This window comes from Oryzias melastigma, linkage group LG22 (assembly GCF_002922805.2).
Source record: "Oryzias melastigma strain HK-1 linkage group LG22, ASM292280v2, whole genome shotgun sequence".
Lineage (NCBI taxonomy): Eukaryota > Metazoa > Chordata > Actinopteri > Beloniformes > Adrianichthyidae > Oryzias > Oryzias melastigma.
The window spans coordinates 7,363,490-7,388,682 of NC_050533.1; the positions used below are offsets into that span (position 1 = coordinate 7,363,490).

Genomic DNA, 25,193 nt, shown 5'->3' on the forward strand with positions numbered 1-25,193 from the left:
TTAGTGATTAAAAAAATATTTAAACTTGTTTTGTAGAAACTGATATGATTCGCTTCTGTTTGGGTACATTCTGTTATCTGTAAACACAACTGTGGCATGAGGCTTTAGAAATATACAAAACACAGCTAGTCAAAACATCATTGGTGGCCTGGCAAAGTCCTCTCTCTCTCTTTTTTTTTTTAAATAATCTTTATTTTATTGGCTACTGGATAGATTCTTTGATGTTACAACCTTTTATTAATTCAAAAGCCATGTAAAGCTAAACAATTTAATAATAGTCAATGAACATTTAAAACTCTATAAACAAGGGCTGTTAAAATCCTAGTACTTTAACTTGGCAAATTGGTGTTTTATTTTTTGGTGTTTTATTGCCCTGAATTAGTTTTTATTGCAAGTTTTGACTGTTACGTTTTTAATTTTGGATATTTATTAAACATCGTAAAATCAGTTCCTGTTATTCCTGTTTGTGGAATTAAACTGAATTCATACTTGAAGTTTGTATCAGTTCTTGTAAATAAAATAAAAATTCCCTTCCTCTAATGTTGAACATGTTTGCTTCTTATCCCTTTTTGATTAATTTAAAAAAATGAAATGGGGGGGGGGGGGGGGGCATTTTTTTTGCTAGCTTTCTGGTGAAATTTGTAAATTTTAAACATTTTAAGCTAAAGTTTAAACTCACAGTAAATTAGAATTCTAGGATTGCTGAATTTTGAAAGAAACAATAAACAACTTCACATGTAAAGCAACAGTTTTACAATTTTCCACCTAAGTAATCCTAATCTTTTATTATTAATTTACATTTACTACATTTTGCATTGTTAGATCACTTCATTGGTCCTTTTACCGACTCAAGCATAGGTGTTAAGAATGGAATTTGTATAACTTCATACATTTTTAATTTGATATTTGCAAAAAAAAAATAACAGAAAATTAACTGTAATGCAAACTAGAAAAATTGCATTACCTCCGATAATGCATGTGTGAATGCATTTTCGCGTTGTGCAAAGTTGTGTTAAATTTGTGTAAGTTGTGTAATTGTAAGAATGTGTAGTAAAAGCATGAATTTGCTGAACATGCTGGATGTGTAAAATTGCTTAAATTGCTGAATTTGCTTAAAATTTGCACAAATTTGTGTAAAATTGTGTAAAATTGTGTAGTTGTGTAAAGTTGTGTTAAATTTGTGTAAGTTGTGTAATTGTAATAATGTGTAGTAAAAGCATGAATTTGCTGAACATGCTGGATGTGTAAAATTGCTTAAATTGCATAAAGTGTGTAATTTGCAGGAATTTGTAATAAAATCCTATTAGTTATAATGGGGCTGAAAAAACGCACAAATTGTGTAACTACGCAAAAACTGTAAAGTGCACAACTACTAAAAATACAAGCTGTAAAGTCCTTAACGAGCTGAACGTTTTGATACCAAGATTGTAAAAGTTGCATGAAGTGTGATAAAGTTTTTAGGTGTCGAAAAACGTACGGAAGAAGACATAAATAATAATAATAATAATAATAATAATAATAATAATAAGGAAGAGAAACAGAATCACAATAGTGTGAATGCATTGAATGCATTCACACAAATATACGTTTTTTTTTTTTCTTTCTTAACTTAAATTTTGCTATCTCATCAAACAAAACTCTCTTTCTCCCTCTACTGGCAAGTTTCATGTATTAAAATGAAAAGAGCATCAGACGTATGGGTGTTGTAGTTTTAGGCTGCAAAAAGTCCATTAGGTTATCCAGGACTAAAACAACAAGGACCACAATGCCTTTCGCGTATATAGCCAATCCCTACCGCTGCGGTGATTCTACAGTCAGCCTTTGACAGGGGCTGGTTGACTTTAGCAGTGCGCGCGTGCCATTCTGATTCCGGCCTCTGGTTTTGGTAGGCTTTTCTCAGAGAATGTCTGACGGTGGGGGGACGGAGGAGAACTCCGGCACCATGGAGGTGTCGGCCGTTCAAACGGTTGCGGACACATCGGTGCTGCAGAAGCACATTCGGAAACTGGTGCCGCTGCTCCTGGAAGATGGCGGCGAGGCCCCAGCCTCACTGGAAACCGCCCTGGAAGAGAAGAGCGCCGTGGAGCAGATGAAGAAATTCCTGGGAGACTCGCAGGTTCACACCATCCTGGTGGAGAGATCTGCTCTTAAAGGTATAGTTTGACGTGATTAATTTACCAATTCCCAAAATGAGCAAATATGTTATTCTCCAAGCACTTGAAATGACGTCACTGCCCCAAAGCTAGCTTAATAAACTAGCTAACGTACATAATATTTATCCAACAAAAATGTCTATAGCTAAACTTTCAAATATTGATAATTATTGTAGATTTTGCAAAAATTTACTTACATCTGTACTTCACTTTTTTACTATAATTGTACGTTTTCTTTTGAGCTCTAAAATGTTAAACTTATAATTTAGTTTTGTTACTAAAAATAAAAAATGCTGCTAGTTTGTTACTTTTTCAAACCAAATTTTATGTAAATAAAGTTTGGGGGATTTGTTAAAAATTTTGTAACTCTAAAAAAAATATTTATACTTCCAAAACGTACCACACAGTGGAAATTTATATAGTATTTTCCAGTTTTATGTATAATTTCCCCCCCTTATTATTCTCTGTTTACCACTTATTAACTTGTAATTTCGTCTTGACATCTCCCTTGCTGACATTATTTTGAGTAAAAAATTGTATGTTAATTGCAAAGTTGTTTTGTAAATGTGTTTATTTTCAATAAAGTTTTGAGAAAAAAGTAGCTAATCTGTCAGTTCAGTCAAAAATGTTAATGATAGTTACGTCACACTGTAGGAAGCTGTTAAAACACAATTATACGCACTTTATAATGGCTAAAACACATATATTTGAATAATATTTTCTGTTTAGCAGCTTTGAGGCAAAATGCTGATTAATCGTTAGTCATAGCATTAGCAAGCAGCAAAGACTGTGTACAACAAATGTTTAAAAACATGAACGTTTGTCCTCATCAGGCGTTTTAATGTTTCATCATGTGGTTCAACTTTTACAAATGAGTACTTTGTTTTTAATTTCCTTCTGGCAAATCGATCCGTAGCTTCTGAATTGCGTATCCGTTACAAGATTGAGTTTTTTAAGTTTCATGTGACCAGTCTCTACAGCCTGTAGGCGTTGGTCTCTTCCCCTGATCACTGATAGACTTGTGGGGAAGTCAGATGCTGCATTGCAGCATGTATGTAGAGGGTGTCTCTTCCCCTCCAGGTTTGCTGAAAGAATAGCTGGCACAAAACGCTCCACTGTGTTATAGCTCACCTCTAATAGTTTTTAATTGTGATTTAATCCTTTTTCTATAAACAAGTTTTCATGAATTGTTTTTCACAGAGGATGTTGGAGATGAAGGAGAAGAGGAAAAAGAGTGCATTTCTTACAACATTAGCATTGACATTCGCTATGGAATCAAGTCCAACAGGTAAATAATTCATATATTGTGCTGAATATTAGACTATATTTCTTGCGAATTTTAAGTTGATTGCAAAAAATGTGGCTAAAATATTGTCTCCTGCAGCTTGGCGTTAATCAAGAGGACAGGTGTCATTGATGCAGACAAGCCCATATCTACTCAAGTTCGGGTGTTGACGCTGAGTGAGGATTCTCCCTACGAGACTCTGCACTCGTTCATCAGCAACGCAGTGTCGCCTTTCTTCAAGTCCTACATTCGAGAGTCTGGCAAGGCTGACAGGTATTGATTTTTAAAAATGCAGTTGGCATACGTCCTAGATTGGGCGTTAAGTAAAAAGCACAACAAAGGAAAAATGATAACATCTATCTATCTATCGTAATCCTCCAGAGATGGAGATAAAATGGCCCCTTCTGTTGAGAAGAAGATTGCCGAGCTGGAGATGGGACTCCTCCACCTGCAGCAGAACATTGAGATTCCTGAAATCAGCCTTCCCATTCACCCCATCATCACAAACATTGCCAAGCAGTGCTATGAGCGTGGAGAGAAGCCAAAAGTCACCGACTTTGGTGATAAAGTTGAAGACCCGACTTTCCTCAACCAGCTGCAGTCTGGAGTTAACCGCTGGATCAGGGAAATCCAAAAGGCAAGACGAAATATCCTTCTGTTGTTAGACGATCACCCTTTTCCTTCTCTAAATTTTGGTGCGACCTTTGGCAGGTGACGAAGCTTGATCGGGACCCAGCTTCAGGCACAGCCTTGCAGGAGATCAGTTTCTGGCTGAACTTGGAAAGAGCCCTCAACAGGATCCAGGAGAAGAGAGAGAGCCCAGAGGTTCTGCTCACACTGGACATCCTGAAACATGGCAAACGTTTCCACGCCACTGTGAGCTTTGACACAGACACAGGTGAGTGACCACCAAAAGAGAGCCATTTTTTTCTTGTAATTTTAGTTTGACTCAATGGTGATCTTTCCTTCATCTCTCTGTAGGTCTGAAACAGGCTGTGGAAACGGTTAATGACTACAATCCACTGATGAAGGACTTCCCTCTTAACGACTTGCTCTCTGCCTCAGAGCTTGATAAAATCCGCCAAGCTCTGATGGCCATATTTACTCACATGAAGAAGATACGGAACACTAAGTATCCTATCCAGAGAGCGCTGCGTCTCGTGGAGGCCATCTCTCGAGACTTAAGCTCCCAGCTTCTCAAGGTGTTGGGCACCAGAAAGCTCATGCACGTCGCTTACGAGGAATTTGAAAAGGTGCAAGTCTAAAGAATATTTTACATTTTCTCAGAAATGTTGTGGATTCTAATGAATACCCTTTGCTGCAGGTGATGGTGGCTTGCTTTGAGGTGTTCCAGACATGGGAGGATGAGTACGAGAAGCTGCAGGTGTTGCTGAGGGATATTGTAAAACGGAAGAGGGAGGAGAACCTGAAGATGGTGTGGCGTCTGAGCCCCGCACACAGGAAGCTGCAGTCCAGGCTTGACCACATGAGGCGTTTCAGAAGGCAGCACGAGCAGCTGAGGGCTGTCATCGTTCGTGTTCTTAGACCTCAGGTGAGCGCCCTTCAGCACCACATTTGGGTTGACCGATTACTACCCTCAACTGCAGTGTTTTTCAACCCATTTTGAACCAAGGCACACTTTTTCCTTGACAAAAAAAAACGGAGAACCTTGAAGGAGAACTAAACAGTTTTCTTCTGATTTTATCAAGAGGATTTAAAAATTGAGAACCGACTGATATGTGCATTTGTTGCATTGCCACTGTAGCGCAGAGATGTTATCACTTTAACCCAATGCATCATGGGAGATGTAGTACAAAACTGCCGCGGATAACGGATAGACTTGCGTTTCATTATATTATTCACCTTTTAAACGTTCCGACACCGGATCCTGCAGGAAACTGTACTGCTAAACACGAGCTTTAGCTGTTATTTTTGTTGGAACTGAGAGACTTATTAACCACTTCTGATTGGTCAGTTTGATGATGCATGATCCAGCCTCCAGGAATGATTGGTGGAGACAGTTGAAGGGGCAGGACTATTCTCAAAAAGCAAAGCTAGGGGCTATTTTTGCGGCTAGATTGCAGTGTTGCCATTCTTATCAAATAGTCCTTTATAGAATCAAATAAAAAGTATTTTATGATCTTTCATGTTCCAAACTGTGTTAAACCCGGTCCTGTTTGGATGAACAGAGAGCTGATATCCTAGAAATGTTTTTAGATCAGAGAAAATTGGTAATTTCTCACGGCACACTAGAGTGCTGCAGCACCCTGGTTGAGAAAAACTGCTCTATTGACCTTTACATTATGAATAATTTCTGTTGACAGTTGTCTGCAGTGCAGCAGCACGCCCCTGGAGAGACGGTTGAACCTGAAGATATGAAGGTAGCAGGAGTTCTCTTTGATGCAGCTGATGCCAATGCCATTGAAGAGGTGAACCTGGCGTATGAGAACGTCAAAGAGGTTGACGGTCTAGACGTGTCTAAGGAAGGCATGGAAGCCTGGGAAGCTGCCATGAAGCGCTACGACGAACGCATCGACCGCGTGGAGACGCGCATCACCGCCCGCCTGCGCGATCAGCTGGGAACAGCCAAGAACGCCAACGAGATGTTCCGTATATTTTCCCGCTTCAACGCTCTCTTTGTGCGTCCCCACATCCGTGGCGCCATCCGTGAGTACCAGACGCAGCTGATCCAGCGTGTGAAGGACGACATTGAGTCGCTGCACGACAAGTTCAAAGTGCAGTACCCTCAAAGCCAGGCGTGCAAAATGAGTCACGTTCGAGATCTGCCGCCCGTGTCCGGGTCCATCATCTGGGCGAAGCAGATCGACCGTCAGCTCACGGCGTATATGAAGAGGGTGGAGGATGTTTTGGGGAAGGGTTGGGAGAACCACGTGGAAGGGTTGAAGTTGAAACAGGATGGCGATAGCTTCAGAGCTAAACTCAACACTCAAGAGATCTTTGATGACTGGGCTCGCAAGGTATATATCGATGCAGCGTTGGTTGTATTTACTATTCTAAAAGACTCTTAGCATTTGGTTAAGTCTTCCATCCTTTTCGAAACCAGGTGCAGCAGCGTAACCTTGGCGTTTCTGGGCGGATCTTCACCATCGAGACCTCCCGTGCCCGTGGAAGGACAGGAAACATGCTCAAACTTAAAGTGAATTTCCTCCCAGAGATCATCACCTTATCGAAGGAGGTTCGCAACCTCAAGTGGCTCAGCTTCCGCGTTCCTTTGGCCATCGTCAACAAAGCCCACCAGGCCAATCAGCTCTACCCGTTTGCAATCTCTCTGATTGAAAGCGTTCGCACCTACGAGCGCACCTGTGAGAAAGTGGAGGAGAGGTCCTCCATCTCTCTGCTGGTTGCTGGACTCAAGAAGGAGGTCCAGGCGCTGGTGACTGAGGGCATCACTCTGGTGTGGGAGTCTTACAAGCTGGATCCATACGTGCAGAGACTGGCTGAGACGGTCTTCAACTTCCAGGAGAAGGTAAAAGCTTGCAGCGATGAAGTCATTCATGGATTTAAGAAGTTAAACATTAATATAGCAAAATTCTTTATTTCCTGACCTTTGTTGGCTACATTGTGTATTTCAGGTGGATGATCTGTTGCTGATTGAGGAAAAAATTGATCTGGAAGTCCGCTCTCTGGAGACCTGCATGTTCGACCACAGGACCTTCTCTGACATCTTAAACCGCGTCCAGAAAGCTGTGGATGACCTTAACCTCCATTCTTACTCCAACCTGCCAATTTGGGTCAACAAGCTTGACATTGAGGTATTTAGGATCAATTAATGTACTGTACTGTTCATAAGCTTCTAGTTTGTTCTTGAAACTGATGGATAGTAAATTGTTTCAGATTGAACGCATCCTGGGAGTGCGTCTTCAGGCCGGTCTCAAAGCCTGGACTCAGGTGCTCCGCGGGCAGGTGGAAGACAAAGCTGATGTGGACATGGACACTGAGGCTCCACAAGTCGGCCACAAACCTGGAGGGGAGCCCAAGATTAAGGTAAACCGGGGAAGAAGCAATCTATCGTTGACACATTTGATGGCTTGATTTGACTGACCGCTCGATTTCTTTCATTCTTAGAACGTCGTTCATGAGCTGAGAATCACTAACCAGGTGATTTACCTCAATCCACCCATTGAAGACTGCCGCTACAAGCTCTACCAGGAGATGTTTGCCTGGAAGACGATCATTCTTTCACTCCCCAGAATCCAAAGCCAGAGATACCAGGTAAAACAAATGATCATGTGACACTGAAATCCCATAAGAAAAAATGTGTGTTTTATTAAATAAGAAATCTATTGTACTTTCACTGTTGAGATCTAAACCAGCCCCTTCTTCCTCATCAGGTTGGCGTCCACTATGAGCTTTCAGAGGAAGAGAAGTTCTACAGGAACGCTCTGACTAGAATGCCGGATGGTCCTGCAGCCTTGGAGGAGGCCTACAATGCAGTGGAAGACATCGTCAATGAGGTGGAGCAGTACGTAAAGGTAAGGTCCGCCCTTATTTTGATATTTCTTTAATGACTAACCAGTTTTAAAATGTTTTGTTTATCTTATTCTGTCTTTACTTTCTCTGTCCAGGTGTGGCTGCAGTACCAATGCCTTTGGGATATGCAGGCGGAAAACATCTACAACCGTCTCGGTGAAGATCTGACCAAGTGGCAGGCCCTGCTGGTGCAGATCCGTAAAGCACGAGGAACCTTTGACAATGCCGAAACACGCAAGGAGTTTGGGCCTGTGATCATTGACTATGGCAAGGTACATTTTAAAGCATTTTGTTTCTCGTCATTCAAATTCTTTTTGAACTTAATTAATCTGTAATAACATTTTTTAATCTTATTTTTAAGCTTTCTATTATTAAAGGTACAGTGTTTTTTTGTAAGGATACATTTGTGGTCATGCATTTAAAGTTCATATTTAAACTTCCGAACAGGTCCAGTCTAAGGTGAACCTGAAGTACGACTCTTGGCACAAAGAAGTCCTCAGCAAGTTTGGCCAGATGCTCGGCCAGAACATGCAGGACTTTCACTCCCAGATCTCCAAGGTAATCCATAACATAAGACTCATGTTGGTTAAAAACTAGGGGTGTCATGGTTCATATCATTTTTCAGATCAGTAAAAAGGGAAAAATAAAAGCCTACAATAAATGTATTAAAAGCTGTGGTACACGTGTGTGCCAAATAGTGGCTAGTGATCCCTATGGATCCACTGCAACCCTAATATGAACAGAGGATCTTTGAAGCATTCTGCTTTTGTTCTGCTGTTTATGTTTTACTCAAAGTTCTCCCATTCTTCACCAGTCTCGTCAAGATCTGGAACAGCATTCTGTGGACACGGCAAGCACCTCCGATGCTGTTAATTTCATAACTTATGTCCAGACGCTAAAGCGAAAGATTAAACAGTTTGAGAAGAATGTGGAGGTAAGAAGTCAATTTATTTATTTTTTTTAATTTTTTTTTTGTTTTTTCTTTCAACAAAAAAGATGCCCATACTCCTCCTTTTTTGTATTCTCAGTTGTTCCGTAATGGACAGCGTTTACTGGAGAAGCAACGGTTCCAGTTCCCGCCCTCCTGGCTCTACATCGACAACATTGAAGGTGAATGGGGCGCTTTCAGTGACATAATGAAGCGCAAGGACACTGCTATCCAGCAACAGGTGGCCAACCTGCAGATGAAGATCGTCCAGGAGGACAAAGCTGTGGAGAACCGGACCACGGACCTCCTCAATGACTGGGAGAAGACCAAACCTGTTGCAGTAAGAAAAACCTGATTAAAGTGACGTTTAATTTAACCCACTTCTCGTTTACAGTTATAACATGTCACACATCAGATATTTTATAGATTATCTTGTGTTTTTTAAGGGTAACTTGCGCCCAGAAGAGGCTCTTCAGTCGTTGACGATCTATGAAGGCAACTTTGGCCGGCTGAAGGTTGAAAGAGAGAAGTGTGCTCGCGCCAAAGAGGCTCTGGAGCTCACAGATACTGGTCTGCTCAGTGGAAGTGAAGAGAGAGTGCAGGTAAATGTTAAACTTAATGTTTGTCTCAAATGTTCAAGGCTTTTGACAAGATCATCATTTTTTTTACTTGATGTGATTTGCAGGTGGCTCTGGAGGAGCTGCATGACCTGAAAGAGGTGTGGACTGAACTGGCAAAGGTCTGGGAGCAGATTGATCAAATGAAGGAACAGCCGTGGGTGTCTGTGCAGCCTCGCAAGGTGCAGAACCTACACTTATCACATATTTACCTCTATTATGTCATTTATACACTAACTATGGAGGTGTTTGTGTGCAGCTTCGTCAGAGTCTGGATGCTCTCCTGAACCAGCTGAAGAACTTCCAAGCCAGACTGAGACAATACGCTTCCTATGAGTTTGTCCAGAGGCTTCTCAAAGGATACTTAAAGGTCATTTTCTACATACATCATGAAGTTAAAGTCCCAAAAAGAATGTGCGGAAGACATTCATTCGGCCATTTCTTTTTCATTCTAGGTCAACATGTTGGTGATTGAGCTGAAATCAGAGGCCCTGAAGGATCGCCACTGGAAACAGCTGATGAAGCGGCTGCACGTGAACTGGGTGCTTTCAGAGCTGACCCTTGGACAGATTTGGGATGTTGATCTTCAGAAGAACGAGATGGTCGTGAAGGATGTTCTGCTGGTAGCCCAGGGAGAAATGGCTTTGGAGGAGTTCCTAAAACAGGTAAAAAAGAAAAATCTAAGATCTGAGCCTCATATTTTTGAAAAATAAAACTTTGTCGTTTACTGAGCTTTTTTTTTTTTTTTTAATGAATTTAGATCCGGGAAGTGTGGAACTCATATGAGCTGGACCTGGTGAACTATCAGAACAAATGCCGTCTCATCAGAGGCTGGGATGACCTGTTTAACAAAGTGAAGGAGCACATTAACAGTGTGTCTGCCATGAAGTTGTCTCCCTACTACAAGGTAAACATTTTTACATAGTTTGTTTATTGAAACAGCAAATTCATTCCATTTTCTTACAACAGCAGTTTTTATATTCTTATCGGTTTTTTTCTCCTCACACTTGCTCTTTTGCAGGTGTTTGAGGAAGACGCTCTGAGCTGGGAGGACAAACTGAATCGGATCATGGCTCTGTTTGACGTCTGGATTGATGTCCAGCGCCGCTGGGTGTACCTGGAAGGCATCTTCACAGGAAGTGCTGATATCAAGCATCTGCTACCAGTGGAAACTCAGAGATTCCAGAGGTAAACTCTCATCGCTTCTTTTACTGCACTCTGTAAAGTATTTCTATAAAAAAGTCCTACATTTAAATTATAAATTGATGCTTTTTTGTTTCTTAAAAACAACTTTTTATTTATTCATTCTACAGTATAAGCACCGAATTCTTGGCTCTCATGAAGAAAGTGACCAAGTCTCCTCTGGTGATGGACGTGCTGAACATTCAGGGGGTCCAGAGGTCTCTGGAGCGACTCGCTGATCTTTTGGGCAAAATCCAGAAAGCTCTTGGAGAGTACCTGGAAAGAGAGAGATCATCGTTCCCCAGGTAGGTAGAAGATTTGGATGTAAAGCCACCAGAATGTGGGGAATTTGCTTCATGGTAGGAGCGTAACGGATAATCTGATCACTAGCCACGGTTTGGCACACGTGTGTACCATGGACAACCCCACCCCCGCGCACACCTCGCGCTCGCATAATTTAAATAAATTGTACTTTCGCGTCAAATTCTTGTACATCGGCTTTGTTTGAACAAGCGCTAAAGTAGCTGCTTGGCGTTTCTCCAGAAGTCTGTTGACCTGTGTGTGTGAAGTACTTTGTGTTTCACTAGATATATGTTTTGAAGCTTTTCAAAAAAATAATTTTAGGCTTTTATCTTGTTTTTACAGTTTTTTTTTTTCTTTTTATTGATCAGAAAAATTATCCAAACCGCGAGTTTTGTGATCCGTTACACCCCTACTTTATGATTATTTTATTCGTGGTTCAGTGTCTACAAATCCTTAACAAATCTTAAAAGGTCCTAGATTGAATTTTACAAAAATAAGACCTTACAGTCTCACTCCAACTAATTTTTTTCTATTGTAAAATCCTTCCTGGTGGTCTTTGGAAGTATGACTATGCAGTTTTTAGCCAAAATCTAAAAGACGTTTTCTGCAGCTCATTAGAAATACGATTCTGAGTTTTGGGCAGGACTGTTGGTGTGGAAGTTAGCTCCGCTAATATCCCATAAAGCCTTTATTTAGACTCTCTCATGCTAGTTTACAGCTTCTCACAACGCCAAGCTAATATTAGCATAGGAAAACAACGGCATTCAATATTGGAGCTACCCAGCCGTACAGTTTTAAGGCAGATACCAGTTCTGACGAGAAAAATTAAGGCGCTAATAGAACTATTTGTTTGCAAGTGGATACTTCAGAAAAGGTTGGCTTTGGCACAATCAAGCATCCGGTTTTCATCTACTCCTGATTTGAATTGAGAAATGCTCAGAAACTCAGTTTTAATCATAAATTGTTTTATATAAGTACTCTACTATGAGAGAAATGGTACAAGAACATATTAAAAACACAAAAAAGGACCATCTTCATTGGAGTGGGTCTTTAAAAAGGATTAAATTCTCATGAATGGGTCTTAATTTTTTACTCGTTAATGCGACTTCCTGTCTCGAAAACAAAACATTTCCAGGAGGCATTATGTCATAACATCATGAACTGGTCTAAAGTCGTTTAACTTCAGGTTTTTATTCAACTCATTCTCGTTGGTACTAGAAAATGTGGAAAACTGGTTAGTGTGAATCCTTATGGAGGGAACAACACTGTTTGCCGGTATACATTCAAACTAGGCACAATGGTCACTATAGCATTAAATCACACATGTAGAGCAAGAAACAAAATATTCTGGCTGTTTATTTCATTTTTTCATATATACAGTCTTAAGTTAGATTTTATAAGGTCTTAAAAATCCTTTATTTATCTTCTCTTAATCAGTACTTGTGGTTGACATGCTATACTTGGAGCTACTCACTGATGCATCTGCGGTTACCGAGCAGCTTAATCACAAATCTTTCTTTTTTGTAGGTTTTATTTTGTGGGAGATGAGGACTTGCTTGAGATCATCGGCAACAGCAAGAATGTGGCCAAACTCCAGAAGCACTTCAAGAAGATGTTCGCTGGTGTGTCGAGCATCCTTCTGAACGAGGACAACACGGAGGTGCTGGGGATCTCCTCGCGTGAGGGAGAGGAGGTCCTCTATAAAACTCCCGTCTCCATTACGGAGCATCCAAAGATCAACGAGTGGCTGACGCTGGTGGAGAAGGAGATGAGAGTGACGCTGGCCAAACTGCTCGCCGAGTCTGTCAATGAGGTGACTTCTTTCAACAAGGGAACTGCCGTCGACCTGAGCCAGTACATCGAGTGGATTGATCGTTATCAGGTATTATTTGAAGGAAATTATTTTGCAGCTTTTGATGAAAATGTAAAATAATTGGACAAATTGCTAATGTTTCTCTGTTGTTCTGTTGACAGGCCCAGTTGGTGGTCCTTTCCACTCAGATTGCCTGGTCTGAGAACATCGAGTCTGCCCTGACGACCATCTCTGGTGGTGGAGACATGACACTCATGCAAGGGGTGCTGTCCAACGTGCAGGCCACTCTGAACGTGTTGGCTGACACTGTGCTGATGGAGCAGCCTCCACTTCGCAGGAGGAAACTGGAGCACCTGGTTAGAGGACTTTTATTTCATTTTATTTTATTCTTAATCCAAGCAAATAGATTCTCTAAAGTCGATCCTGCTTTTCGATCTTAGATCACCGAGCTGGTGCACCAGCGTGACGTGACCAGGACTCTCCTCAAGAACAAGATTGACAACCCCAAGTCCTTTGAGTGGCTCAGCCAAATGCGCTTCTACTTTGACCCCAAGCAGACGGAAGTCTTGCAGCAACTTTCCATTCAGATGGCTAATGCCAAGTTCAACTACGGCTTTGAGTACCTGGGAGTTCAGGACAAGCTTGTTCAGACCCCTCTGACAGACCGATGCTACCTCACCATGACCCAGGCTCTGGAGGCCCGCCTCGGCGGCTCACCATTTGGTATGCACATCAAGCACCCTAAATTTATTTTTTCAGTCAGTTTTTTTCTTAATAAAGTGGCAACTACTTTTTATTAAAACTTGTTTTTGTTGTTGTTTTCTAGGACCTGCTGGCACAGGAAAGACCGAGTCAGTGAAAGCGCTTGGTCACCAACTCGGCCGCTTCGTTCTGGTCTTCAACTGTGATGAAACCTTCGACTTCCAGGTGATTTCATTTGCACAAAACCCTATAATATGATGCATCAAAACTTTTGCTATCAATCATTTGACCTCATAACACGGGTCTACAACCTGTGGCACTGGAGCCACATTTGGCTCTTTTAGTCCTCCCTTGTGGCTCTGTGGTTAAAGAAAAATAAAAAGTAAAAATTTTAAAAAGTAAGCTAATCACAAGTTCATCTAGTACATTTTGACAGGATTTTGAGTGCTGTTTACCACAGAAAACCAATTTTAAGCAGAGCCAGAATTAAGGTGCACATTTTTTATTTTTGAACAAATTAAAAGATTTTAGGTGCATCTTAAGATTTGAAAAAAACAGTAAAGCTCTGATTTAATTTTGATTATTCAGATTTACAAATTTCTCTCTGAGATTCTCCACAAAAACTTAAGGAAACAGTTTTATTGATCCTTTGTTACATAATTTATTTATTTATTGTTTATTTGATAAGGACAACTACAAAAGAACATAGATCATTGCATTAGAACAATCTGATACTTGTATTACGGCGTTTATAGCTGTGGTTTATTTCCAACACCTGTCCTTAGTGGAGCTTTTACTGAAGAATTATTAAGCTGTGAAACGAAAATACAAAGACTAACACTCTAAAAACTGTAGAAATTCATTAACAACCATTAAAAATAAGTAGCAAAAAGGTAATAAGGTGTCTTATTTTAAAGGGAAGTTGTTAAAAGGCCTTTTTTCTTTTTATATTTATGTTTTATTAATGCCAAAAAGAAATCAATAGATCATTTGCATTTAGATTAAAAACAATAACATAAAAACAAATCATTGTCCTATTTTTCTTGAGGGTGTAGTTAGACTTAGTGGCTCCCACTGGGTTGTTGTTGTCTGTGAGAAATTGACCCGAATGGCTCATTAAATATTAAAAGTCGCAGATCCCTGGCATAACATCATGTTTTGTTGTCCTCTCCTTCAGGCCATGGGCCGCATCTTCGTAGGTCTCTGCCAGGTCGGAGCATGGGGCTGCTTTGACGAGTTTAACCGTCTGGAAGAGAGAATGTTGTCAGCCGTCTCACAGCAGGTCCAGTACATCCAGGTGGCCTTGAGGGAACACAGCAACCCCAACAGAGACAGGAGTATGTAGAATTAATGCACAACTGTTTTTTTTCTTGAGGATGTACCCATTCAAAGTCCCCCTATGACAATTTTTTTGTTTTGTTTTGAAGAATGTTCCCAGTAGTGTTTTTAGATATGATTATGAAGCTTTTAACCAAAACTCTTCAATCTAAATGTTTCTAAAATCCATATTTTGTGTATCTTAAGCCACTGTCTTCTCTACGTGGGTGTGGCTATTGGTGCTGAGCTGAGTAGCCCCGCCCTTGAGTGTTTTCAAAATAATTTAAAGAAAATGAATCTCAAAATTAAATTTTTGCGTATTTCTTTATTCAAGTCGTGATGAAAAATTGCTGTTTGAAAAAGATCATATTTGTGTGGGTTACAAGAAGCTCCCTGCTCCGCTCAATTCTGAATGTAGTGGAGCAGGGAGCTTGGCTTGCCCTTGTGACTTCTACATCGCACTTCAAAGCATTTTCCAACAGCAGTTTTTATTCTGATTCTCAACCATTTGAGTAAAGAACACATTAATGCAATTTTGAGCTTTAAATACGACTTTCATCATGACAAAAATGTCACAAGAACATGTTAGAAACACTATAAAAAAATCAGCAAAATGTTAACATTTCAAGTTTTATAAATAGTTTCAGCCTAAAGGGAATCAATTTGACAGTTAATTTTTTGGTATAGATGGAAAATTCTTGGTTTGCAAATAATTCAGTGTATTAGTATGTACGTATGTATTTATACGACTCTGTTAGTGTTTCTTTTAACCATAAAATATGACTTATTCATAACAAAGCTTGTTAACTTCTTTTTTTATATTTCTACATTAAGTGTTTTGTCAATGTTTCAGGTGTTCCAGTCACTACAGAACTCCTGAACAAGCAGGTGAAGGTCAGCCCAGACATGGCCATCTTCATCACCATGAACCCTGGCTACGCCGGTCGCTCCAACCTGCCTGACAACCTGAAGAAGCTCTTCCGCAGCTTGGCCATGACAAAGCCCGACCGTCAGCTCATCGCTCAAGTCATGCTCTACTCTCAGGGTTTCCGAAGTGCCGAGATCCTCGCCAAGAAGATCGTTCCCTTCTTCAAGTGTGTATTTCACTCGTCTCACGTAATCCAAAGTAGCCGTTTCCCTTCTGTTAAATGCATTTCCTTTTATTTCAGGCTGTGTGATGAGCAGTTGTCATCCCAGAGCCATTATGACTTCGGTCTCCGAGCTCTGAAGAGCGTGCTGATCAGTGCTGGCAACGTTAAGCGTGAACGCATCCAGAAGATCAAGAGGGAGAAGCTGAAGCGTGGAGAGGATGTTGACGAGAATGAGATCGCAGAGAACCTGCCCGAGCAGGAGGTATAAAACTGAGGCATACATTTAACAACATTCTTTAGTTTTTCTTTAACTAACTTGATTTCTGTCTTTAGATTCTGATCCAAAGCGTGTGTGAGACCATGGTCCCCAAGCTGGTGGCTGAAGACATCCCTCTGCTCTTCAGCCTGCTGTCAGACGTCTTCCCTGGAGTTCAGTACCATCGTGGGGAGATGACGGCTCTGAGGGAGGAGCTGAAAAAGGTCTGCGCAGAGATGTACCTCACCTACGGAGACGGTGACGACGTCGGTAGCATGTGGGTGGAGAAGGTATGACGATTGATGTGTTAATAACTCTTTTTTTTTTTTGTGCGCCAGATCTAAAGCAAAATCTTTTTTATGTTGTAGGTGCTTCAGCTGTATCAGATCACGCAGATCAATCACGGTCTGATGATGGTGGGTCCTTCAGGCAGCGGAAAGACCATGGCATGGAGGGTGCTTCTCAAAGCTCTAGAGCGACTGGAAGGCTTGGAGGGCGTGGCCCACATTATTGACCCCAAAGCCATCAGTAAAGACCACCTGTACGGTACTCTGGACCCCAACACTCGAGAGTGGACTGATGGCCTGTTCACACACGTCCTCAGGAAGTAAGTTAGCTTTGTTCATTCAGAAAAAAAAACGAACTAAGCAAACTTAAACTAAGTTACACTTAACTTGTGATGTCAGGATCATCGACAATGTTCGAGGTGAACTCCAGAAACGTCAGTGGATCATTTTTGATGGAGACGTCGACCCAGAATGGGTTGAGAATCTCAACTCTGTGTTGGATGACAACAAGCTGCTCACCCTACCGAACGGAGAGCGTCTCAGCTTACCTCCTAATGTGAGTCATTCACAAACAAGCACTTTAGTACATCCTGAGAAAGTAATCAGGTGATGTTCTATGGGTGTATTCAGAATGGACACATTTGGTTAGCGTAAAATGAACCAGATAATCTGGGATTTTTAGTCTGAATACAGCCAAGCAGACCCTGACCATGACCTGCTATCTGACCCATCTTACAAGGTGGTCTCAGTTTGTTTCCAATTGGACTGAGCTTTGTTTATTGTTGTTTATGTTATGTTTTGTTTATGATACACATTGCTTCTCACTGTTTTCCCAACAATCTATATGTCATCAACACTTATCAGTGTACCTTCATATCCGGCGTCTCCTCAGTACTGCTCAGTATTTAGTTGCTAACGTCCTCGAGTTAAAGCACACACAAGACGTCTTGCCAGTGACCGTCTTGCAGCCTCTGCCTTACAAAAGTAACAAGTAAAAATTGTTGTTCCTGACGTTCAAAGCTGGCAAGTTTTATTAAGTTGACTATCCCGACAATGATTTTAAAGCTCTGCACCTCTGACTTTCTCTTGTTTTTTTGACCCACCTCGTGATTCCTGCCCAGTGACTGAAGAGATCTTTGATCATGAGATTCTGTTTACAGAAATCACAGAAAAACAGAAATCTCCAGTAGATGTCAGTCTGAATACAGACCAAACGAAATCTTCAGAATTCAATCCAGATCAATCAAACTGATACTTTCCCTGTCTGAATACACCCTAACACGTACCTCGACTTGTTTGTCTAGGTGCGTGTGATGTTTGAAGTCCAGGACCTGAAGTACGCCACTCTGGCCACAGTGTCTCGCTGCGGCATGGTTTGGTTCAGCGAGGATGTTCTCAGCACAGACATGATTTTCAACAACTTCCTGGCTCGGATTCGCAGCATCCCGTTGGATGAAGGAGAGGACGAAGCCCATCGTAAGAGAACGGGCACTGAGGATGAGGAGGAGGCGGCTTCACCGATGCTGCAGGTAGTTTCACTTCAGAAGGAAGATGCTGAAACGCTTGTAGATCATTATACCTTTAATTTACTCTGCTTTGTGCTGAAAACTAGATCCAGAGAGATGCTGCAGGAATCCTGCAGCCATACTTCACCTCGACAGGCCTCGTCATTAAAGCTTTGGAGCACGCCTCCAAGATGGAGCACATAATGGATTTCACCCGCCTGCGCTGCCTGGGCTCACTGTTCTCAATGCTGCACCAGGCCTGCCGCAACGTGGCTCTTTACAACAACAACCATCCGGACTTCCCCATGCCCATCGACCAGCTAGAGAAGTACATGCAGGTAATTATTCTTGTTTTTTGACATGAACTTCCATTAAATTTGTATGTGTTTTTATATTAAACTACAACAATCTTCTGCAGAAATACCTGATCTACGCCGTGCTCTGGTCCTTCTCTGGAGATGGACGTTTGAAGATGAGGGCGGAGCTTGGAGAATACATCCGTCGCATCACCACTGTGCCACTTCCCACTGCTCCAAACGTGCCCATCATTGACTACGAGGTACACTAAATTAACGTTTTTGCATCAATCATCTCTAAAGAAACTCTTGTATTTTAAAAATAATTATGATCTGTTTTTATATAGGTGTGCATCTCAGGAGAGTGGCAGTCCTGGCAGGGCAAGGTGCCCCAGATTGAGGTGGAGACCCACAAGGTGGCCTCCCCGGATGTTGTGGTTCCAACTTTGGACACCGTCCGCCATGAAGCTTTGCTCTACACCTGGCTAGCAGAACACAAACCCCTGGTGCTGTGTGGCCCTCCTGGTTCTGGAAAGACCATGACTCTGTTCAGCGCCCTCAGAGCCTTGCCTGACATGGAGGTGAGCCGACTATCTGCTGGTATTCAGACATAAAACCAAATGGTCTCAAGTGTTTTCTCCGATTGTTTTCTTGTCATATAAGCTTTGGTTGTTCGTTGCATATCTTGTGTAACGATTCATAACCTCGACCGCTGCTTTCCATCAGGTTGTTGGTCTGAACTTCTCCAGCGCTACCACTCCAGAACTGCTCCTCAAGACTTTCGACCACTACTGCGAGTACCGCCGCACCCCCAATGGTGTTGTGCTCGCCCCAGTCCAGCTGGGCAAGTGGCTGGTGCTGTTCTGTGATGAGATCAATCTGCCAGACATGGACAAGTACGGCACACAGAGGGTGATCTCTTTCCTCAGACAGGTATGAGGCAATCTCCAAAATACACCCACCTTCTTCTTTTGGTTTAGGAAGAGATGTCGATTTCAGCAAAATCTTTAAATATTTGTGTTATTCCATGTAGATGGTTGAACATGGAGGCTTCTATCGCACCTCAGACCAGACTTGGGTGAAACTGGAGAGGATCCAGTTTGTTGGTGCCTGTAATCCTCCCACTGATCCTGGTAGAAAGCCACTCACTCATAGGTATGTACAAATTTGGTCTTACATTTGACCTAATCAGTCACATTTTTTAAACTGTTTTTTTTTTCTCATTTATTTTTGATTGTTATCCCTTAAAAATGTATGGAGTCCAGCTGGACAACAAACTCCTTTGGAAAAATCACATTGATGTAGTCTTCAATAAAATTACAAAATCTCTGGGCATCTTAAGAAGAAAAAAAAATATAGTGATTTTTATCATTGTATTATTTTTCAGATTTTTTTTCCTTGTATTCCTATGTTCTCTTTATATGTGTAAATACATAAATCAAATCAATCCTCTCACCAGGTTCCTGCGCCACGTTCCTGTAGTCTACGTGGACTATCCAGGTCCAGCTTCTCTTACACAGATTTATGGGACCTTCAATCGAGCCATGTTGCGCCTCATCCCATCCCTCCGGACCTACGCTGAACCTCTTACTGCTGCGATGGTGGAGTTCTACACCATGTCACAGGTACAAAAGATGGCTCTGTAAAAAGCTTGAGCTTCATGGCCTTTCAAGTTCTAATGAGACCCATTTATCCATGTTTTCACATCAGGAGCGCTTCACTCAAGACACTCAGCCTCATTATATCTACTCGCCAAGAGAGATGACCCGATGGGTGAGGGGCATTTTCGAGGCTCTTCGACCCCTTGAGACCCTGCCTGTGGAGGGGCTGATCCGCATCTGGGCCCACGAGGCTCTTCGTCTCTTCCAGGATAGGTCTGCTAGCATTTCTGTCGGATCTTTTTGTGAGTTCTTTCTATTTGGATTTTTTTCTTAAATGTACCCATGTGTGTTCTGTTGATTTTAGGCTTGTAGGCGATGAAGAGAGAAGGTGGACGGATGAAAACATTGACATGGTCGCTCTCAAACACTTTCCCAACATTGACAAGGAGAAGGCTCTCAACAGGCCCATTCTCTACAGCAACTGGCTCTCCAAGGTTTGTGCTTCAATTCTGAATGACAAGAATTTACCTGAAGACTTCTATTAGTCGAGTTAAATGTTTGCGTTTTGTGAAACAGGACTACATCCCAGTGGAACAGGAGGAACTGAGGGATTACGTCAAGGCCCGTCTAAAGGTTTTCTATGAGGAAGAACTGGACGTTCCTCTGGTTCTCTTCAACGAGGTGCTGGACCATGTCCTCAGAATCGATCGGTAGGTAGTCTCTGTAAAGCAGTCCTGTCCATGTCATACCTTATATGTTTAATTAACGAAAGTTCTTATGTTTTTATAGAATTTTCCGTCAGCCTCAAGGCCATCTGTTGCTGATTGGCGTAAGCGGAGCAGGAAAGACCACGCTCTCTCGCTTTGTAGCCTGGATGAATGGATTGAGTGTCTACCAGATCAAGGTAGGTCCATCAGTATTTATTTTATTAGAGTATACCGGTAGACTTTCTGTTTTAACTTGTTCGTTTGTTTCAGGTGCACAGAAAGTACACAGGGGAGGACTTTGATGAGGATCTGCGGACAGTTTTGCGTCGCTCAGGATGCAAAAATGAGAAGATTGCCTTCATCATGGATGAGTCCAACGTGCTCGACTCTGGATTCCTCGAGAGAATGAACACACTATTGGCCAATGGAGAGGTAGAAATGCTTCTTTCATTTCTTAAAAACCCACACTGATGAAAATTGTGTTTTGTGGCATTTTTTTCTAAGAAAAATGTTAGATTTTTGGCCTCATAATTATAAATATAAGATCACTAATAATGCTTTTTTTTTAAAAATAACTAAAAGATGATCAGTGTGCCTTAAAACATTTGTCGTCTCTGTTATCCAGACTGCCTTTCACCAACTACTTTTAGGCATAATTTCCTGTTTTTTTTATGCTAATGTGACCTGTTTTTTTTTTAAAGGTTCCTGGCTTGTTTGAAGGAGACGAGTATGCCACTCTGATGACACAGTGTAAGGAGGGAGCACAGAAAGAGGGCCTGATGCTTGACACACCTGAAGAGCTTTACAAGTGGTTCACAAGCCAAGTTATCAGAAACCTTCATGTGGTTTTCACCATGAATCCCTCCTCTGAGGGCCTGAAGGACAGGGCGGCCACATCTCCTGCCCTCTTCAACAGGTAAAGACCAACATTTTTTTTTTTTTTTTAAAGGGGGGAAACTAAAGTTCACTGATATTCTGTTTTGTTTAAAGGTGTGTGTTGAACTGGTTTGGAGACTGGTCTACGGAGGCCCTCTATCAGGTTGGCAAAGAGTTCACCAGCAAGATGGATCTGGAGAAGCCCAACTACAAGGTCCCAGATTACATGCCCATCGTTTATGACAAACTTCCTCAGCCTCCGTCTCACCGCGAGGCTATTGTCAACGGCTGTGTGTTCGTTCATCAGACTCTTCACCAGGTCTGGAAGACATTTCTGGGATTACAGTTTTATTCCTTTATCAGTATTTTAGTTTTCATGGTCCCAAAAAAAATTTATTTGTCTGGAGTGTATCTGTATGAAGGGCAAATAATAATACATTTTGACGTATTGATTGGGTTGGTAGTTGATTTTATTTATATAACTTTTTGGGTAATCTTAATGACTCCATCTTTCAGGCAAATAACCGTCTGGCCAAGCGTGGCGGTCACACGATGGCAATCACGCCACGCCACTACCTAGATTTTATCAACCAGTATGCCAACCTCTTCAATGAGAAACGCAGTGAGCTGGAGGAGCAGCAAATGCACCTTAATGTTGGTCTTCGCAAGATTAAAGAGACTGTTGATCAGGTAAATTATTATTATTATTGTTGTAGGCGATATAAAACTATCACTTCACTTCTAAATAATTCTGTTCTTTTATCCAGGTTGAAGAACTTCGTCGCGATCTGAGAATCAAGAGCCAGGAGTTGGAGGCAAAGAACGCGGCCGCGAATGACAAGCTGAAGAAGATGGTCAAAGACCAGCAGGAAGCTGAGAAGAAGAAGGTAAAATGGCAGAAATATGATGAAAAATGAAATAACTCTCTCTGGACGGGAAGTTAAAATGCCTCTTAATCATTTTGATTGCAGGTGATGAGCCAGGAGATCCAGGAAGCTGTGTACAAGCAGCAGGAGGTGATCAAAGACAAACAGCTGAGAGTCAAACAGGACCTGGACCAGGTGGAACCTGCTGTTATTGAAGCTCAGAATGGTACAGCGCTCCTTTACATTCACTTTATCCCTTTTACTAAAGCTAACTTTTATTCTTAAACATTAGTTCTCTTTGTATACAGTTAACAATAAGTGTTAATGTCATAACCCACATTCGCTTGATGTTGATAGCTGTTAAGTCTATTAAGAAGCAGCACCTGGTGGAGGTCCGCTCCATGGCCAATCCACCTGCAGCTGTCAAGCTGGCCCTGGAGTCCATTTGCTTGCTTTTGGGCGAGAGCACAACGGACTGGAAGCAGATTCGCTCCATCATTATGAGGGAGAATTTCATCCCCACCATTGTTAACTTCTCTGCTGAAGAAATCAGGTGAACCAACTGTTGTGTAGTTGATCACTGAAGACCTCTCTCTCTCTTTCTCTCTATCATTTTCCTCTTTTCCCCTCTCTGGGACTGTTTTTAAATCTTGCCTCTTGAACAACTCTTCCTTTTAAAACTCACCCCTCCGTCTTTTAAAAAAGCTGTGAGCTCTATTAGGAGGCAGAACCTTGTGGAAGTGCGGGCAATGACGAATCCTCCAGCCGCGGTCAAACTGGCCTTGGAGTCTATCTGCCTTTTGCTGGGCGAGGAGACCACTGACTGGAAAAAAATCAGACAAGTTATTATCAGGGATAATTTCATCACCAGCATAGTCAACTTTTCTTCTGAGGAAATGAGGTATAAGTATCAAAATTGTAGTTTTGTCTTGATCAAAGAGCTCAAATTACATCCAATCAATGGAGGATTTGCCTGGTTAAAGTTCAAGTCCCATTAACTGTCACACAGATGTGAGACATTTGTGCTCCGCTTTTAACCCATCCCTTGAGGGAGGGGCGAGCTGCAGACACAACCGCCATTTTGGTATGGTCCATTGGGGATTGGGTCCATTTTTAGAGTCTTTGGTATGATTCGACCTGGATTTGAACTCATGACCCTCCAGTCTCTGGGCAGACACTCTACCACAAGGCCACTGAGCTGATTAGGAGTTGATTCGCATTGACCCACACTAATGTAAATATTTGTTGTTAAACAGATTTTTTTTTTTAGTTAAACTTTGTGAATTATCCAACAAAAGAAGTTACAGTTTTGCTCAAACGTTTTCATACTTTGGAAAAAAATATGATTTATTGGAGATTTTTCATTGAATATGAATGATAACACGATACTTTTTAAGTTTCTGTTGTCATCGTGATTTGAAAAGAGTCAACACTGATGTTTAACAATAAATGACCTAATTCACCCAATAATATTCTCCGTAAAATAGCCTGCAATTCATTATTTCTTTTAGGGTTTGTAAACTTATGAGCACAGCTGTATCTAATTTCATTTGGTTTTATCCTTTTCTTCTTGTCTGAAATGTTTTGCTAACATTTTACTTCACTAAAACCATTTTACAATCTTCATTTTAGTGACTCCATTCGTGAGAAAATGAAGAAGAACTACATGTCCAACCCAAGCTACAACTATGATCAAGTCAATAGGGCATCCCTAGCTTGTGGACCAATGGTGAAATGGGCGATTGCTCAGGTATGCCAGAGAAATTACCCAGAAAATGAAGACGAAGCTTGAAATGTGCTCTAACATTTATCCTGATCTCTTTCAGCTCAACTATGCCGACATGCTGAAGCGTGTGGAGCCTCTGCGTAATGAACTACAGAAGCTGGAGGATGATGCTAAAGACAACAAGACCAAAGCAGAGGAGGTGGAGCAGATGATCAGAGACCTGGAGGCTAGCATCGCTCGCTACAAGGAGGAGTACGCCGTCCTCATCTCAGAAGCTCAGGCCATCAAGGCTGATCTGGCTGCTGTTGAGGCCAAGGTAAGTGGACTCCAGGTCTGCCCTGAATGACTGACAAAAACAATAATTTAACCCTCTGATTGTGTTCTACACTCAGGTGAATCGCAGCACAGCCCTGCTGAAGAGTCTGTCCGCTGAAAGGGACCGCTGGGAGAAGACTAGCGAGACCTTCAAAAACCAGATGTCTACTATTGCTGGAGACTGTCTGCTCTCTGCGGCGTTCATCACTTACGCCGGATACTTTGAACAACAGATGAGACAGAATTTGTTCACAACTTGGTCTCATCACCTGCAGCAGGCCAACATTCAGGTATTTGAATGTTATAAACATCTAAAATAAACGTCAACCTTAACCCATAAGAACCCAGAATCATTTTTCCTTAAAAAAATTATATGGAATACCCCACAAATCAAGTGAACCACATTTCTGATATTTATCTGTTACACTGATGTCACCATGGGTTCTTATGGATTTAGAGAACTTCTATTACTTTCTATTTTAACAAATCTTCTAAAAAGATATGTATTGTATTAGTTTATTTGACAGGGGACTTCGTACATTAAAAAGCATCTCTGCTAATATATCAAAGTTAGCCAAAAAGCTATTTTTCATCTGTTGTCTTTGGACAGCTGGTAAATTTGTTTCCCTAAAAGCAAGGTTAAAATACAGTGATATCAATAAAGGAAATTTGATGTTGCACTTTGTTGGTCATTTAAATGTTTAGAAATGTATTTCCTAATTTTTTGCTGCCTTTTTTCTTCCTCAGTTCCGTACTGATATTGCAAGAACCGAGTACCTTTCCAACGCAGACGAGAGGCTCCGCTGGCAGGCCAACTCCCTCCCAGCAGATGACCTCTGCACTGAAAACGCCATCATGCTCAAGCGGTTCAACAGG

General features: G+C 41.6%; 1 protein-coding gene across 2 annotated transcripts in view; it reads left to right on the forward strand.

The window, feature by feature from the left end:
* The first annotated feature begins 1,804 nt into the window (after positions 1 to 1,804).
* dync1h1 (dynein, cytoplasmic 1, heavy chain 1) overlaps positions 1,805 to 25,193 on the forward strand; it is a 33,225-nt gene continuing 9,836 nt past the window's right edge. The window contains exons 1-56 of one of the 2 annotated variants that reach the window (XM_024267656.2): positions 1,805 to 2,153; positions 3,354 to 3,441; positions 3,538 to 3,711; positions 3,820 to 4,075; positions 4,150 to 4,336; positions 4,420 to 4,691; positions 4,763 to 4,990; positions 5,763 to 6,416; positions 6,503 to 6,925; positions 7,032 to 7,211; positions 7,294 to 7,443; positions 7,525 to 7,671; positions 7,791 to 7,931; positions 8,025 to 8,201; positions 8,377 to 8,487; positions 8,744 to 8,863; positions 8,958 to 9,197; positions 9,304 to 9,459; positions 9,543 to 9,656; positions 9,734 to 9,844; positions 9,930 to 10,139; positions 10,235 to 10,381; positions 10,496 to 10,662; positions 10,788 to 10,961; positions 12,487 to 12,841; positions 12,934 to 13,128; positions 13,213 to 13,495; positions 13,599 to 13,699; positions 14,652 to 14,811; positions 15,645 to 15,885; positions 15,961 to 16,144; positions 16,216 to 16,428; positions 16,507 to 16,745; positions 16,825 to 16,981; positions 17,730 to 17,954; positions 18,038 to 18,268; positions 18,349 to 18,489; positions 18,574 to 18,807; positions 18,953 to 19,159; positions 19,260 to 19,381; positions 19,686 to 19,851; positions 19,937 to 20,100; positions 20,192 to 20,321; positions 20,404 to 20,537; positions 20,617 to 20,731; positions 20,805 to 20,966; positions 21,236 to 21,450; positions 21,525 to 21,729; positions 21,927 to 22,100; positions 22,178 to 22,297; positions 22,382 to 22,502; positions 22,634 to 22,829; positions 23,909 to 24,026; positions 24,103 to 24,318; positions 24,395 to 24,607; positions 25,065 to 25,192. In XM_024267656.2, the coding sequence (XP_024123424.1) occupies positions 1,904 to 2,153; positions 3,354 to 3,441; positions 3,538 to 3,711; positions 3,820 to 4,075; positions 4,150 to 4,336; positions 4,420 to 4,691; positions 4,763 to 4,990; positions 5,763 to 6,416; positions 6,503 to 6,925; positions 7,032 to 7,211; positions 7,294 to 7,443; positions 7,525 to 7,671; positions 7,791 to 7,931; positions 8,025 to 8,201; positions 8,377 to 8,487; positions 8,744 to 8,863; positions 8,958 to 9,197; positions 9,304 to 9,459; positions 9,543 to 9,656; positions 9,734 to 9,844; positions 9,930 to 10,139; positions 10,235 to 10,381; positions 10,496 to 10,662; positions 10,788 to 10,961; positions 12,487 to 12,841; positions 12,934 to 13,128; positions 13,213 to 13,495; positions 13,599 to 13,699; positions 14,652 to 14,811; positions 15,645 to 15,885; positions 15,961 to 16,144; positions 16,216 to 16,428; positions 16,507 to 16,745; positions 16,825 to 16,981; positions 17,730 to 17,954; positions 18,038 to 18,268; positions 18,349 to 18,489; positions 18,574 to 18,807; positions 18,953 to 19,159; positions 19,260 to 19,381; positions 19,686 to 19,851; positions 19,937 to 20,100; positions 20,192 to 20,321; positions 20,404 to 20,537; positions 20,617 to 20,731; positions 20,805 to 20,966; positions 21,236 to 21,450; positions 21,525 to 21,729; positions 21,927 to 22,100; positions 22,178 to 22,297; positions 22,382 to 22,502; positions 22,634 to 22,829; positions 23,909 to 24,026; positions 24,103 to 24,318; positions 24,395 to 24,607; positions 25,065 to 25,192 (10,742 nt within the window). In that variant the 5' untranslated portion in view covers positions 1,805 to 1,903. Of the gene's footprint in view, positions 2,154 to 3,353; positions 3,442 to 3,537; positions 3,712 to 3,819; positions 4,076 to 4,149; positions 4,337 to 4,419; positions 4,692 to 4,762; positions 4,991 to 5,762; positions 6,417 to 6,502; positions 6,926 to 7,031; positions 7,212 to 7,293; positions 7,444 to 7,524; positions 7,672 to 7,790; positions 7,932 to 8,024; positions 8,202 to 8,376; positions 8,488 to 8,743; positions 8,864 to 8,957; positions 9,198 to 9,303; positions 9,460 to 9,542; positions 9,657 to 9,733; positions 9,845 to 9,929; positions 10,140 to 10,234; positions 10,382 to 10,495; positions 10,663 to 10,787; positions 10,962 to 12,486; positions 12,842 to 12,933; positions 13,129 to 13,212; positions 13,496 to 13,598; positions 13,700 to 14,651; positions 14,812 to 15,644; positions 15,886 to 15,960; positions 16,145 to 16,215; positions 16,429 to 16,506; positions 16,746 to 16,824; positions 16,982 to 17,729; positions 17,955 to 18,037; positions 18,269 to 18,348; positions 18,490 to 18,573; positions 18,808 to 18,952; positions 19,160 to 19,259; positions 19,382 to 19,685; positions 19,852 to 19,936; positions 20,101 to 20,191; positions 20,322 to 20,403; positions 20,538 to 20,616; positions 20,732 to 20,804; positions 20,967 to 21,235; positions 21,451 to 21,524; positions 21,730 to 21,926; positions 22,101 to 22,177; positions 22,298 to 22,381; positions 22,503 to 22,633; positions 22,830 to 22,981; positions 23,178 to 23,908; positions 24,027 to 24,102; positions 24,319 to 24,394; positions 24,608 to 25,064; position 25,193 lie in introns of both variants that reach the window. The other variant, XM_024267667.2, reaches the window with a different exon arrangement.